Source organism: Mugil cephalus, chromosome 13 (assembly GCF_022458985.1).
Source record: "Mugil cephalus isolate CIBA_MC_2020 chromosome 13, CIBA_Mcephalus_1.1, whole genome shotgun sequence".
NCBI classification, from domain to species: domain Eukaryota; kingdom Metazoa; phylum Chordata; class Actinopteri; order Mugiliformes; family Mugilidae; genus Mugil; species Mugil cephalus.
This window is the reverse complement of record NC_061782.1, coordinates 14796172-14810443: the sequence shown is the minus strand read 5'-3', so window position 1 is coordinate 14810443 and position 14272 is coordinate 14796172. Positions and strand designations below refer to the sequence as shown.

Here is a 14272-nt window from a genome sequence, read left to right as displayed (position 1 = left end):
CATACGTGCAAGTGCACGGAGGCTCAGCTGGCATCGAAGGCTCATCCGAGAACAAGAGCAGGCAGGCTGCGTGAGGAGGAGGACAAGTCGAGAGCAGGTTGCTGTCAGCGAGACCCATCGCACTCAAGATCCCCCCACCCTGCCCCCCAATCACACACCCAGCGTTGTTAGCCGACGAGCCCCGGCTCTGAGGACTGCATATCCATGTGCCGTTTCTAGCAGCTTCCTAGCCCAAAGGTAACCCGGGAGCAGCTTGTCTTCTTCAGTCTCGCAAAGTGTGGTTAAAACGCGGTAATCGCATCAGCCGAATCGCAATAATAGAGATAATACAAAAGCGCATTAAAGAAAACCACAACACTCGAATCAAAACAGAAGCCGCCAAAAGCGTGGCAGCTAATACAGAGGACTGTAGGGGCATGATAAAGCGTGTCTCACAGAGAGAGTTTACACCACAGAGAGGAGAGCAGGGCCTAATCCGCTGTTGAATAACCAAAGGCTGACAAGCCAGACTCACTACTTGTGCTCACTCTTTCCTAATACATGGCAGGTCAACTCTGAGGCCGGGAGTGTGTAAAGGTGTGCAAAGCCTAAATTCGCATTGCCAAGTCCAACTAAAGCCAAGGGGCTAACAGATTGACCAATTTTTGCAGCCGCTCGCAGTTAAACAACCGCGGTTTCAGATTAGGATGAGTGTTATTCTGCAGCAGCAACACCCGATGCAAGGAAGTAATAAAGCCTAAGGAAGCATTTGTGATCCAGTCAGCAGAGCATCAAGACACCAACTCAGCGTTACCTGCTAAGGTCTACTTGCTGGTGGTAAGCTGAGGCATGCTGCAACTTGGCAGCTGTAAACCAGACGAAGCTGTTGGAAATAAAGCTGCAGCTACAGTATCTCGAACGGCCTGCACGGTTGTTTCATATGCGAAAACATGTTAAAGAGAGGCATTAACCTGCATCTCCTCCCCGCTTACAGATCTTAAGGCTCACGCTGCATTCAGGCCCTCGGGGCATGACGCCGGTTGTGAGTAAGCCACTGGCTTCAGTCATTCAGACAAAGCAAAACAGGCAAAACTAGACAAGGCTTTTACACTTGGTCGCCCTTTGTCTCTGTGCAGCAACAGCAACCAAAACCACTGGATAGGAGGCAGTTGCTGCTGTGAGTGCAACATGAAAAAGTCACAATAAATAAATTACGTTTTAAAAAATGGAGAATGGACGGCGCGGTTGGAGGGAAATCTGGCGGAATCCGCTTTTGTGACGATTTGTTTTGATACCACAGTGGTTTTCTTTGCAAACGGGAAGGTGGACTGATCTGCGCCATGCTTGAGGGCTTGTAAGCATGCATGGGTAGGCAGCACACACACACACACTCACACCCATACGCAGGTCGATATGGACCAACATGTCAGCCGTTGTCATGGAAACAACTCAGGCTACCTAATGTGCCATAAGCATATCATAGCATTGACAACATATGCACAAATATTTGCAGCAGAAATCATTGCACATGTGCACGGATGGCCAAATCTGCACCATGCACACGTGATTATCTGTGCAAGGAGGTTGCTGAAAGAGGGCAGGATGGCTGGAAGCGATGGCAAAACAGCCCTTGGCTGAATTAGTTGTGCATCATATCTGCAGGCCACGGCAAACATTTGGGCTTGTGCATTGTAGTTTTCGTTGCACAGAATGATTTCCAACATCTAACCATGTGCAAAACAGCTGCAAGGTTCATGTGCACCTTTATCGTCGTTTTATATCGGTTTAGGCTGATAGTAAAGCAAGATCCCCAGCCACACTGTTGTGCAGCCACATACACACACATACGCACACACACACACGTCTTCTTGCAACAGACCACCCAGATAGTACTCATGGCCAGAGCTATGCAGAGGATGGGCCACTCATTGTTTTAGATTGAAGTGAGAGCCCGTGCAGTCTCGGCTCTTACCGGTGGAGTGGTCCACAGGTCCTCCTCCGTTGTTGCTGAACAGGGCAGCGTACAGGTCAGGGTATGCCTTCTCCAGGGCCACACACAGGTCGAGGAAATGGTCGCTTTCCTTGTTCATCAGCATCTTCAAAAGGTGGTCGACTTTCTCGGCGCTGGACGAGCAGTTCTGGTCCAGCTCGAACCTGTCGAGTTGACTCAAGGTACCGGAGACTATCAGCAGCTCGATCACTCGGTCCGCATCTGTTATGGACTCCAGTAAGTTCTGGTGGCACTGGTCTAGCAACTCTTTGTGCTTTGGCTCCATTGCTACCCGCTGTAGTTCCGTAGCTTCCCAGCTAACCCAGACGGCCAAGTGGATGTAATATCCTCACCGATCAAAAGTACCGAGCGATTATTGAACTCAACTTACCGCGGCTTGCAGAAGTTCGCCGGAGCCACCACGGCATTAGGTTGCACGGGAGATCAATTTTTATAGCATATTGAAAAAGGCACAAGAAGCCATATTTGTTGCCCAAGGCTGTTGACTGCACTAAACAGCGATACATTTTCCCATCTTACTAACGTGGAGCAGCTCGGGTCGTTTTTTGCTTCTCTTCAGAGCACGCTTCGGCCGAGCACGTTTTCCTCCTCCGGTGGATCATTTCATGCGCCCTTTGCCGACTCAACTGCTGGGAAAAACTCACGTAACTCCGCCGCTGATCCCCAGTTACACTGTATCCTCCGCCATGTCTGAGCAACTCAGCAGCTGCTGCCCGCTGTCAATCAACGCTCCGCTCAGTGACCATAAAAGGATAAACGGGGCGGGGCGTAGCCGCAAAACACGCCTATTTCTTCAATGGGCGTACACATCACCCCGTAGTACGTCGACAATCCCAGCTGAGGGAAAAATGAGAATGGAGAGAATAATCGTGATGAAAATATAAATATGGGATTTACAATACGGGCATTTTGGTAAAGGTGAATAAGACAAAATATATAGGGATAAAAACGAAAACAAAAAAAATGTATTTGCCATTAAAATGTAGGCTACTGTATTATCTAATGTACTTAACTGATTTAAATATTGATTGAGATACAAAGCCATTAAATTATAATAATTATCCGATAGTGTATTAATATAAGAAATAATAATGTGATAGTAATAGCTATAAAATATTATACCACCCACAAGTGTCATTTTCTCCATCATGCGTACTGCAGATATAAAATATACTTGTGCTGGAGTATTTTCATGCTGTAGCTTTACAATATAAATAAAAAAATATATATGTATCATACATACATACAAGGTTAAATAACCATAAACCATAAACCATTACCCTTTACTTTTGTTCTTGGATGATATGTATTCTCATCATTTCACTACTGAATAATGAACACTAGGATGTGATATGTATGAGATATGTATGTATATATATATATATATATATATACATACATACATACATATATATCACTCAATTTTCATGTAAACTCTTACGAAACAAACGTGTGGCCATGGATATTATCTTTTTATTTCAAACTATATAGAAAATAAACGATGATATGTAGGAGGTTTTAATATCCTCGGTAAACATTGTATGACTTTACTTAGATATTATATTAGTGTGTACCAACAGTGTCATACAACTCATTGTGTTTCTGCAGTGCATGAGATAAATTATGTCATTAAGAATTCAGTGTTGGCCTAATAGAGACAAAAAATAAATAAAAAATAACATGTGTCCCTGATGTAACACTGACACATCACATAAGCAAAACACTAATTCATCCTCAATGACTCCATTAAATAGTTTATTTTGAAAAATGTTAATGCAATGATATACATAAAGAAAACAGGAATTTTATTCAGTCCTTGCATAATACTAGTGCGGTAGCCACGGGCTAATGCACCAAGCCATGCTGCAACCAATTTCAGCGTCTGTGTGGGACAAGACAGAGGAGGGCAGTGCGCCATTTGTGAACGTATGAGCGGTGCACGAGGGTGACAAATGAAATGTGTCTGTGAGTAGGATTTGTGAAATACACTGTGATGATGATGGATGCACTCTGCTTCCCAGTCTGCAGCTGAATAAAGATTGTTGGCACAGAGGCAGGCGTCTGCAGGCATACCTCTCAAACCGTGACCTTATTCATGCATGCGCTGCATCTCATTGTGACATGCACAACTCTCTCTCGCTCTCTCTATCCCCTCTCCCTCTGCCATGCCGTCTCCATAGCTTGCGCAACCATGTGCTATCCCTTTAGATGAAAAATTAATTACAATTCATTCATATCAAAGGGAAGCAGTTCCCTACTGCTGACACAGATTGGACGATTGTGTGTGTACCCTACTTCTGAGGACGCACATTTGAATAGAGAGGACAGCCCGATGCTTTTTATCCCCGGGGTATGAATGAGTTTATTATTTAGACAGCCGGGGTGGTGCTTCCTTGCTGTCTGATAATTTACTGAAATATTATTGAACAACTTTGTTTATCAGACAGCCTAGATCAGGCCAGATAATAGTTTGATCTGTTATTGAAGAGGCTGTCAAGAAGCATACCCATCAAGTGTCCTTGTCTCAGACAGAAAAATTATGGATCTTTTTTTTTTACTGCCTGTCTGAATAAAGATTTAACCAAAGCTGTCTGAGCTATAGATCTGCTCCATTATTCACTAATATTTGACACTTTTATTTACTATGTCTGCATAATACTCATTCAGCAGCTGTGTGTCTCTTGTATCTCTTTCCTGTGAGAACAGTGCTCCCAAGGTGTTACATTTATGGCCAAAAAGGCTGTTTCTCTTCCAATCCAATCTGTGAGAGAATACCCAATCGCTTAGAACAGTTACAATGGACATGAGTCAATTCATGGGTTTTAATTAACAGCGAATTACACGGCCTTCACTTAGATGCCTGCAACACATGAGAGGCTTATGATCATAAAGATGTGACAACCACAGTGATGGCAGGGACACCCTGCCATCACACTTTGAAATTACCTTCTAAAACTTGTTTAATGACCTCTAAATTTTATTTTCAAACCTGATGTAATCGCTTCTAATTTTCATGAAAGTTGCTCTTGGTACAATCTTAAACATCCATCCGAAGCCCTCAAACCGTCTCTGTCGTTACTTGTCCTTCTTTTTAACATGATCAAAAATGATTCTGCCCGCATGGTTGTTGCTTAAGGGTCCCCAGTGACTCTTACAGCACTGCAGGCATGGTAGACTTGTTTAATGTGACCAAGGCAGCTTTATGGAGGCCATCAATTCCACGGGCTTCCCCCCTCCTCCTCCTCCTCCTCACTTCGCGGCGTTATTGATCGTAGTGCAGTTAACTCACACCCTCTAGTGTAGCCAGCCAAGCACAGAGTCACATCTTAACGGTCAAGTGCGCTGAACAGGATTTTAAGTGAAGCCAACAAGACTTAATAAGGCGTCCAGAGCTCCGAGTGCAGCCACACATGTTGGCCTTACACGCCTCCAGAAAAGAGAAATTATTTGTCTTTATCGACTGTGCAAAAAGTCAATGCATTTAAGAGTAACCCACTGGTTTATATCATTGATTGTAAGACGTTCAACACATTCAGCGTACGAGAATCCTGATACTTGTTTTGAGGCCCGTATATTTCAACTGTGACCGAGATTATTGATTTCATGCCATCACACAATGATCCGTACAAGATTGGCTTGTTGAAGTTCACATTTTTGGTGGGGCCACTGGGGAGGAAGCAGTGTCTTCACTGCCCTCTACTGGCAAACTAAGTCTCCTATCAAGCGGCATCAAAATAGAGCAAATATTGACAACTTTAGTCTGTTGCTTAGGTGAGACATGGTGGTTGAGTGCAACAGAAGGTTCAACACACAAGACCCAATGAGTCAGTTTAGGCTTGACAACTTCATGAAAATCATTTACAAGTCACGGCGCTCAAAACATTGGAACAAACCTGTGAGCATCATCTGTCCTATCCCCCACAGTTACCCAAACATGACACACAGATAGACTCTGATAGACAAGTGTGACGCCTACATCTAAGGTCAAGAACCACAAACGACTCACAAGTACATTCTCCACATTTCTCTTTTTTTATTTCTTTTGCGATAAAGATAAGAGTGCATTTAATGAAATGTAATGCTGAGTTTTACATGCTAAAATAACAAGTATATAGTAAACTAATAAACGTATCTGCTGCAAACACAGGACAACTGTGATAAACAAACACCTAAGTGTAGACAAAATGTAGAAGAAAATACAAATGCTTTGGTTTGTAGCTGCTATACAGTCTATATCCCATACGATATTCGTATTTGATGAACATTAGGAAACGAGCTGTTAAACTCGATCAGATACCATTTAATGTCTGATCAGACTGGCACACTTAAAAAAACAAAAACAATCTTTAAAAATATATAGCTCTTGAACTTTGACTGGTTAAATGGATTGTATGACCCTGGATGTTCAACACAAATATCCAGCAAAGATGACACAGATGAAAAAATATGTATAACAATTTTTTCCTCCCCCCAAACTGTATATAGAAAAGCAAAAATATGTATGAGGTTCCAAAAGCTTGGTAAACATTGCATTGAAAGCATTGATATGGCATGCAGATTTGCAGTTTGTATATAGTGCATACAGATAATGCAGAAAAATGATATTTATACAACTCTTCTTTTTCAGTCACTGCCCCCGCAGAGCTTCAATAGGAGTTTCTTGTAGTCTCCTGATGTGTCTCCCTGTTAATTGAATAAAAGAGTCGGCACATTAAACACCAGTATCTGTTTCCTTGACACAAACTCAGTACTTTAGTATTATAATAACGATATTAATGATGAATACTTACAGAGATGTGCGTGTACAGCGACTTGCCGTAGTTTCTGACATACTCTTGGCGAATGTCCAGCATGTCAACCTCTGAACGGGTGACCATGATTCGGATCAAAGTGGTGTCTTTGGTCCCAGCTCCCTGAGCACACAAATATGCACACGCAATGAGTGCAGCATTTAACTTAAATACCATGCTCCACTTATTAAGGAATGCACAGGAAATTCCCATCCAAACAAGGCAGGCTGTCTCACCTTCATGGACTTGTAAAGTCTCTCAGCAAAGTAGGCGGGTGTGTTTTTAATGCACTTCACTGAAACAAAGAAAACCCATATCACCAACAGAAACACAACAAACTCATTAATTCATACTGTCTCTTTTTCCTCACAAATATACTAATAGAGCATCATTGAGAACTGTGCTTAATATTTAACACAACACCATGACGATCATACACTATGTCACCTGAACGATCAAGGAAAATGTAGCGAGGATGGAAACAAGCAAACTTAAAGCTGCATCAATATTTGTATATTTTAACAAATTACTGTCTGTTACAGGACTGGGAGTCCAGCACATGGAGTGAGCTGAGCTCTGGTAAACCTGCTGTAAGCTACATGGATAGCATAGAATAAAAAAAAAAAAGAAGAAGAAGCTAAAGGAGAGTAGATATTTGTCAGCCAATCTAAGATACTGAATTATTGTTATTAAATGTATTAATGATTCTGAAATATTCCGCCCCCTGTTGGTCAAATATTGAATGCTGCAGCTTTAAAGTAAATCATAGTTTTGAAAAAATGAAGTAAAATAAAATAGAAAACCAGACAGAAAATGTCGCCTAAACTAAACTTAAATGTATCACAGCAACAAAAACGTAGGCCCACGTTTAACACTGCAGCGCACACAGAAACACAATGACAATGTACAAAATGGCAATACCAATGGAGGAATTAAAATAAAGCACACAGATTACTGTACCATAACCCTGAGAAATGTTTGCAAAAAAAGGAAAAAATACAAAGAGATTATGCATTTCAGAGGACTCCTAACTCAGCACATTTAGTAATGTCAAAAGTTCAAAAGTTAAGTTATCTGAAACACCATAGCAACATAATGATCATGGAAAATGTTTAACGTCAAAGACGTACTGCGGACACGCCTCTCAGTTAATTATGCAGAGCATGTTCCAGTGATAACAAAACATGGGTGCGTCCCTTCGAAGAGGACACTTAAATGGGTGTGTGCATTCTTACCCACTGCCAACATGCCACTCTCCAGGTCACCAGACATCTCCCTGCTGATGCTCTTCTCGATATCTCTGCCGCACATCTTCTGGTACTCAAGAAACACTACACATACACACACGTCATCAGTACAATTGCCAACAGGACGTGATATTTCAAACGCTGAACTTAATGTAAGTCTCTTCACTAGTCGGTTACCTGCTCTAAGATGGGGTTTGCTCCTGGCACACAAAATAGCGTTGAATTTAGACTCATCTGTTCCCAGTTTGTTTTCCCCAGCGGCGTAGAGGGCCTATTAAATTAAAGCAATGTATACAAAGAAGGATGTTTTACGATCACCGTGTCCAGCTGTTAGGAATGTTTAGAAACACAGAAGAACAGAACACAGAAGTCACCAAGTTACCTGGGCATCTTGTTTAGCCAGGGAGATGTCAACAGTTTCTCGTTCATCCCGATTGCCCTATAAAACACAGAACAGACAAATCTTAATAAGAAGTAGCTGCTGAGAGACATCAGGTGCAAAGAGAACCTATAGGTGTCACAGGTTTACCTGAGCGAGAGAGATCAGGAGCCTGCGGAAGTGGCCTGAGGTGTCTCCACTAATTGCACTTTCCAGTGTTTTCTTGTATTCTGAAATGGAAAAGAGTTTTAATAAAAACTTACAAGGTAATGTCTGAAGGTAATGTCAATATTCTCATGTAGCTTTTCTTTGTGAATGTTATCACCTAGATACACTGAGCTTATCCATTAATGTAATACAAATCCTTAAATCCACTGTTGTGACGGTGTAAGATAAAGCAAAGCAGAGCAGCGGAGGAAAGCAGTGGATTAACAACCCTGTGGCATCACACCTTGTTTATATATTCGGTTTATCTCCCTGATTTCTTCGTTGGAGCGAGAAGAAAGGATCTCTATCAGACAGGCCTCATCAGTTCCAGCTCCCTGTGAGGAAGACAGAGCAATGATCCTGTGAGGGCCCGACCTTGTAAACAACATGATTCCAAATCTGTGTTTTAATATATATATATTTTTTTTCTCAGCATTTTCTGTACCTTTATGGCGCTGTGGAGTTCAGAGGCATCCAACTCAGCTGGGGCCTTCATCATGGCCATGACCAACTTCCTGAAGTCCCCAGACAGTTCTGAATGCAGATCCTTAATCAGATCCTGAAAGCGGAAAAAAGCTTGGAATAAGTCCAAAACAATCATTAAATGTGGGGGTGAGAGACTTACTGAAAGAATCTCTGCGGCCTGGCTATAATGAGCTCGAGGACACCCAATCCCCTCTCCCTTATACTGACAGCACCAGCACCTGTTGTCTACTTGTCACTATTATACCCTCTGGACTAAATGCACACTGAGCCAGGCATGTTCTTTTAAACATAACCACCTAAAAGGAAATCGTATTAGTTACCACAGTCTTAGTATATAATCTTAACAGGATGGTTACCTTTCCATAGGAGGTTTTAAAGGCCCGCAGCAAAGGTACACGCTGCTTGGTAGAGCGACTCCCCAGCAAATCGATGATGGCTTGCTCATCAGTTCCTGTACGGACAAGCCCACAATGTCAAATGAAGCAAAGATCACAGGCAATAAAATTTGGCTCATTGCAAACTGCATTCCTACTTAAAAATACACCAACCTTTCTAGATGCACATATAAAGGAACTGGCAAAGAAAAGTAAGGCTGTCCATGAACACATGCACAATGATCTAAGAAAGTCTTCACTTGCGCTTGCAAAACACAAGATTTGTGAATACATTTTTTTTTTAACTTATTTACTTTAAAAGATTCAAACCTTGCTTTTCACAGCCCTTACTAACAAATAGTCGCTAAATCTTAAGGGGGTTTGGTCTAGAAGAAAATACAGTTAGAACAGTTAGAGACTTGAGAACAACTTGTGAAATGGACGACATCCAGTAAAATATGACAAGGCGGGGACTTAAGCGGATCCTCCTTTACTTAAAAGATACTGAAATTAATGGTAAATTACGTACATGTAACATTTGAGACTAGGGGATCTTTAATTACTTAATACAGCCTGATTAATTGTCTGTAAAACTCACCAAAACCCTTCATTGCCTTCCTCAGGACTTCCACATCTTTCAGTGGGTCAGCTCCAGGAAAGTCCTTGATTGTTCCCCTGAATCCTCTCTGAGATAATAATAATTAAAAAAAAAAAAAAACACACATCAATTTTCAGTGTAATTACAATAAAGGATTTAGTCTCTTTCATTCACTTTATTGTAAATGTAAAAGAAAACGCAGATCTTACGTTGATCTGTGGAGCCACTGGCATGGCTCCTCCTCCTCCATAGGACGGATTTGGCGACGGGGCCTTTGGGTACGCTGGCATAGGTGCTGGTGCTCCTCCATAACCTGGCATGGGCTGGTTGGGTGATGGTGCCTGGGGGTAACCAGGCATTGGCTGGCCAGGCTGACCGGGGTATCCCATAGCTGGGCCTTGGTGTTGGGGCATGGTCCCTCCTGGCTGTGGGTACAGGCCATATGACTGTTGGTTAGGGAAGGAGGCACCGTACCCGGAGGGTTGAGGGACAGGTGGGAACCCCCCAGGGGCTTGGGTGAACATGGACGGGTTTGAAGTAAAACCCGCCATACCTGCAGAGATCTGGCTGGCCTGTGATTTGGAAAAATTGGCATCCCATAAAATGTGCACAGCATGAGCTTTGAAGATGTTTTCATGCAAATTGCAGACAGCTGGTCACACCTTTTTTGAACATGACTTACTTGTGGAATTAGCAGTATCCACATCAATATAAACAAATTAAATCGCCCCTTATTTTGGCTTCGGAGCAGAAACTGATTTTTCCAGAAGATTTGACTAGATTTACAGATGAACAAAGTCATATCCAGACAAAGTGTGGCCACGCATGAAATGGAATCTTAAATGTCTGATAGCGTAATGAGAATAGAACAGGTAGAACAATGAATAAGACAAACAGAAGGGGTAAAAGTTGCGTCACATTGAATGGTTTAAGAAGCATGGATGAGAAATATGTTTATGACTGGTTTTCATGCAAGAAAACTGAAAACAGAAGTAGATGAATAAAAAGGCAATGCTGAAGATTTTAGGCTGTGGACTCTAGAAAACTCTTACCGTAACGGAAACCATGATTCTTTAATGGCTGGCTAAATCATTCTAGCTGGAATACTCAACGCAATAATCTGGTAATAGTGCATTTATGCGTACCATATATTACAAATTTTGCAGTTGTAGTTTGTGTGCAGGTGATATTTTGAACTAGACTTACCATGCCAGGATTGTATCCAGGAGTGTTAAGACCTATGGATGGATATCCACCAACAGGGCCGCCTCCCCAGCTGCCTGCAGCAGACAACAAAGACAAAACTGTTCAGGAAAGTTGGGGAAATATTGTGCTACCCAATGCCTGAAATAACCGAGAATATGATTTAGGAATGACCCTTCTTACTGGAACTTCCATTTTCTTGCGTTTCAACTAGTTAATAAGTAGGTGAAGGAGCGCCGGAGAGAGAATGGGAGCACTATGTGAAGGGGGACTGTGGGGCTTGCTTCTCTTAGCAACAGCAGAAACGTATTTGTGTTTGAGGGGAAAAAATAAATTCCAGTCCGTTAGCTAGAAGTCCTGTGACCCCTGTTTCCTAAAATACAATTTTGCTCACTCATCCTTCCTAGCGTGGGCACCAGAACACCATAACGCTCCATGTCAAGTAAGTCAACTCACTGAGAGTTTCATATGGTGAGTATGGAGACACAGCTAGCATATTAGCCAGCTTAGCACAAAGACTTGGAAGTGAGAAACTGTTCATCTGTCCCTGTCAAAATCAAAAATGAACAAAATCTTTCTTGCAGCACTTCTCATAATTAACATGTTATACGACTCACTAAAGCCTGGTCAAGATCACAATGTTTATAATATTTTGTATGCATTTACCATTTTTGATACTTCAGAATTCTTTACTTTATTTACTTTCATTTTTGACGCCAAGCTTGCCTAACATCCTGCTGGTGGAAGTGTCACATTTGCCACAAGGCCGTGAGCAAATAATCAAATTTCCCCAAACGTACAGAAGTGCAGCACAGTTGCTTACCTTGCGGTGGTGCAGGTGGGTAGCCCCCAGCCTGCGGTGGGTAGCCTCCAGCCTGCGGCGGGTAGCCTCCAGCCTGCGGCGGGTAGCCTCCGGCCTGTGGCGGGTAGCCTCCGGCCTGCGGTGGGTAGCCTCCAGCCTGCGGCGGGTAGCCTCCAGCCTGTGGCGGGTAGCCTCCTGCTTGGGGAGGGTAAGCTCCGGGCTGGGGTGGGTAGGCACCTGGTTGTGAAGGGTAAGCCCCAGGCTGTGGAGGGTATGCACCTGCCTGAGGTGGGTATCCGGGGTAGCTCATTGCTACATTGAAAACAAACCAGAACAGAGAATCAAAGAGCTGCCCCTTTAAGACATACTGAACACACAGGCATGGCAACCAGAGCCGAAAACACGCCCAGCCGTAAATATGCTCCTCCTCGTCTTTCTTACTCAGAAGAATTCGTCACTAACCAAACCATGAGCAACGTGAAATCTGATTTCTATTTTCAGTCATTTCCTTAATGTGAAGTGAAGATAGCTGCTGTGTCACAGTCACTGGACTCTAATGGAGGGCAGGCTCTTCATTCCACGGCCACTGACTCACAGGCACGAGCTGAGTGGTGAAGAAACTTTCATTTTGGTCAGTGTGAAAAGAATCTGTGGCAATAGGTCCATGTGTTCCATGGTAAAAGTGACTCAGAAACAAACAGAACAGTCTTCCCTGGTTTGCATTTTATTGGCCTACAGTAAAAAAAGAACACTGCTCTGTTTGCATAAGCACCACCACAAGGCCAACAGAAAAAAGAGAAAAAAAGATACCCAGGGCTATTTAAAATTCAAAGTCACATCAGATAAAACAAAATTCTGTGTAAAACAAAAAAAAAAAAAAAAAATGCATGCAATAGGTGCCACAATTATCTTTCAATACCAGGCTGTTGCGAAATCCTCCATGAACAGGTAGAACACATGCGGTTTGTCTGTTTCAACGGTAAATAGTTATGGGTCAAAGGCACCAATATCACAAGTGAAAGAAAAATAGACATAGTCAAAATGCAGCAACAGCAGCACTGTATCTTCCTAGGAAGATAGGATCACTAATACAGCTGCTTATCGTGTCACTTGACTCCCCCTGTAGCGACAGCTACATACTAATAGTTTATCCAGGCTAGAGAACACCGTACTAAACAGATTATGACAGGCATTAAAAACAAACATGTCGCTTATAATACAGGTTTTGTTCCAGATAGAGGGCGTGCTAACTGTTAAACATAAAGCCGATCCGGGCCTGTGCAAATCTCCACAGGAAAAGAAGCTGGAGCAACGTTGCCTCCTAATCCAAGTTAGCTGCACACACTGCGGCTAATACCAACCAGATCCCTGCTCTGTGCCGCCTCTAGGTCTCAGCCAACTGCCTGGAAGTAACCAGACCACATCCAAGCTGCAAAGTTACGCTGCAAACGAGCGTCTAATAACCTTCACGAAGATGAGCGGAAAAAACAAACTGAAACAACATTTGACAGGCCAGCTAACGACACCGCCGAGAGCAGATCAGATTAGCACGAAACGACTCCGAAAACTGACCAAACACACACGAATATAGCCCGTTTAAAAAATACAAACTAATGCATCGCTTATTCGTCCAAGCAGATAGTAAATAGTAGTTGTTATGCGTCTGTACTTACTTTTAGGTCGTTTACGGTCGCTTCCTGAAGAAAGCCTTCCTTAATGGCCAGTCTCAACCCCGAGCGTATTTAACTTGACGTGTGGGTGGGACTCAGAGTTTCCACTTGAGTCCACACCCATCTGACAACACAATAAACAATCATCGATAGACGCGCATATAGTGACTTTAGAGCAACGTAATGACATGATGGAAAATGTGACAGGACACATGACCTTATTGTTTGACCATTATACTACCCACAACACCTGACTTAGGTAAGCAGGTAACTAAATATTAACCCCACTCATTAGTCTTATTGTCGGACATATGAAGACTGTTTTACTTTTGTGAATACATGAAACAAATCTATCTATCTATCTATCTATCTATCTATCTATCTATCTATCTATCTATCTATCTATCTATCTATCTATCTATCTATCTATCTATCTATCTGGCGGTAAACAAATGTTCCATAAAGGTTTAGACTTAACACTATTTTGTTTATAAATAATAACTAAACAAGAACTATGGAGAGTGAT

General features: G+C 42.5%; 2 protein-coding genes across 5 annotated transcripts in view; both read right to left on the bottom strand.

Annotated features, from left to right (window-relative positions):
• dlg5a (discs, large homolog 5a (Drosophila)) overlaps positions 1 to 2836 on the bottom strand; it is a 36571-nt gene extending 33735 nt beyond the window's left edge. For 2 of the 3 annotated variants that reach the window (XM_047603054.1, XM_047603055.1), the window contains exon 1: positions 1952 to 2836. In XM_047603054.1, the coding sequence (XP_047459010.1) occupies positions 1952 to 2255 (304 nt within the window). In that variant the 5' untranslated portion in view covers positions 2256 to 2836. The remainder of the gene's footprint in view (positions 1 to 1951) is intronic. The other variant, XM_047603056.1, reaches the window with a different exon arrangement.
• A 3163-nt stretch (positions 2837 to 5999) lies between these two features.
• anxa11a (annexin A11a) lies at positions 6000 to 13893 on the bottom strand. 2 transcript variants are annotated; one of them, XM_047603523.1, is made up of 15 exons: positions 13750 to 13893; positions 12098 to 12388; positions 11278 to 11351; positions 10281 to 10643; positions 10072 to 10159; positions 9456 to 9550; positions 9059 to 9172; positions 8858 to 8948; positions 8557 to 8636; positions 8410 to 8466; positions 8205 to 8298; positions 8016 to 8111; positions 7017 to 7075; positions 6781 to 6903; positions 6000 to 6673 (listed from the first exon to the last, which is right to left on the bottom strand). In XM_047603523.1, the coding sequence occupies exons 2-15, from the start codon at positions 12384 to 12386 to the stop codon at positions 6614 to 6616; spliced, it is 1683 nt and encodes a 560-aa protein (XP_047459479.1). In that variant the 5' UTR covers positions 12387 to 12388; positions 13750 to 13893; the 3' UTR covers positions 6000 to 6613. The 2 variants fall into 2 exon arrangements, with proteins under 2 accessions (XP_047459479.1, XP_047459480.1); XM_047603524.1 differs by having other exon boundaries at positions 10281 to 10496.
• Between the last annotated feature and the right edge of the window lie 379 nt (positions 13894 to 14272).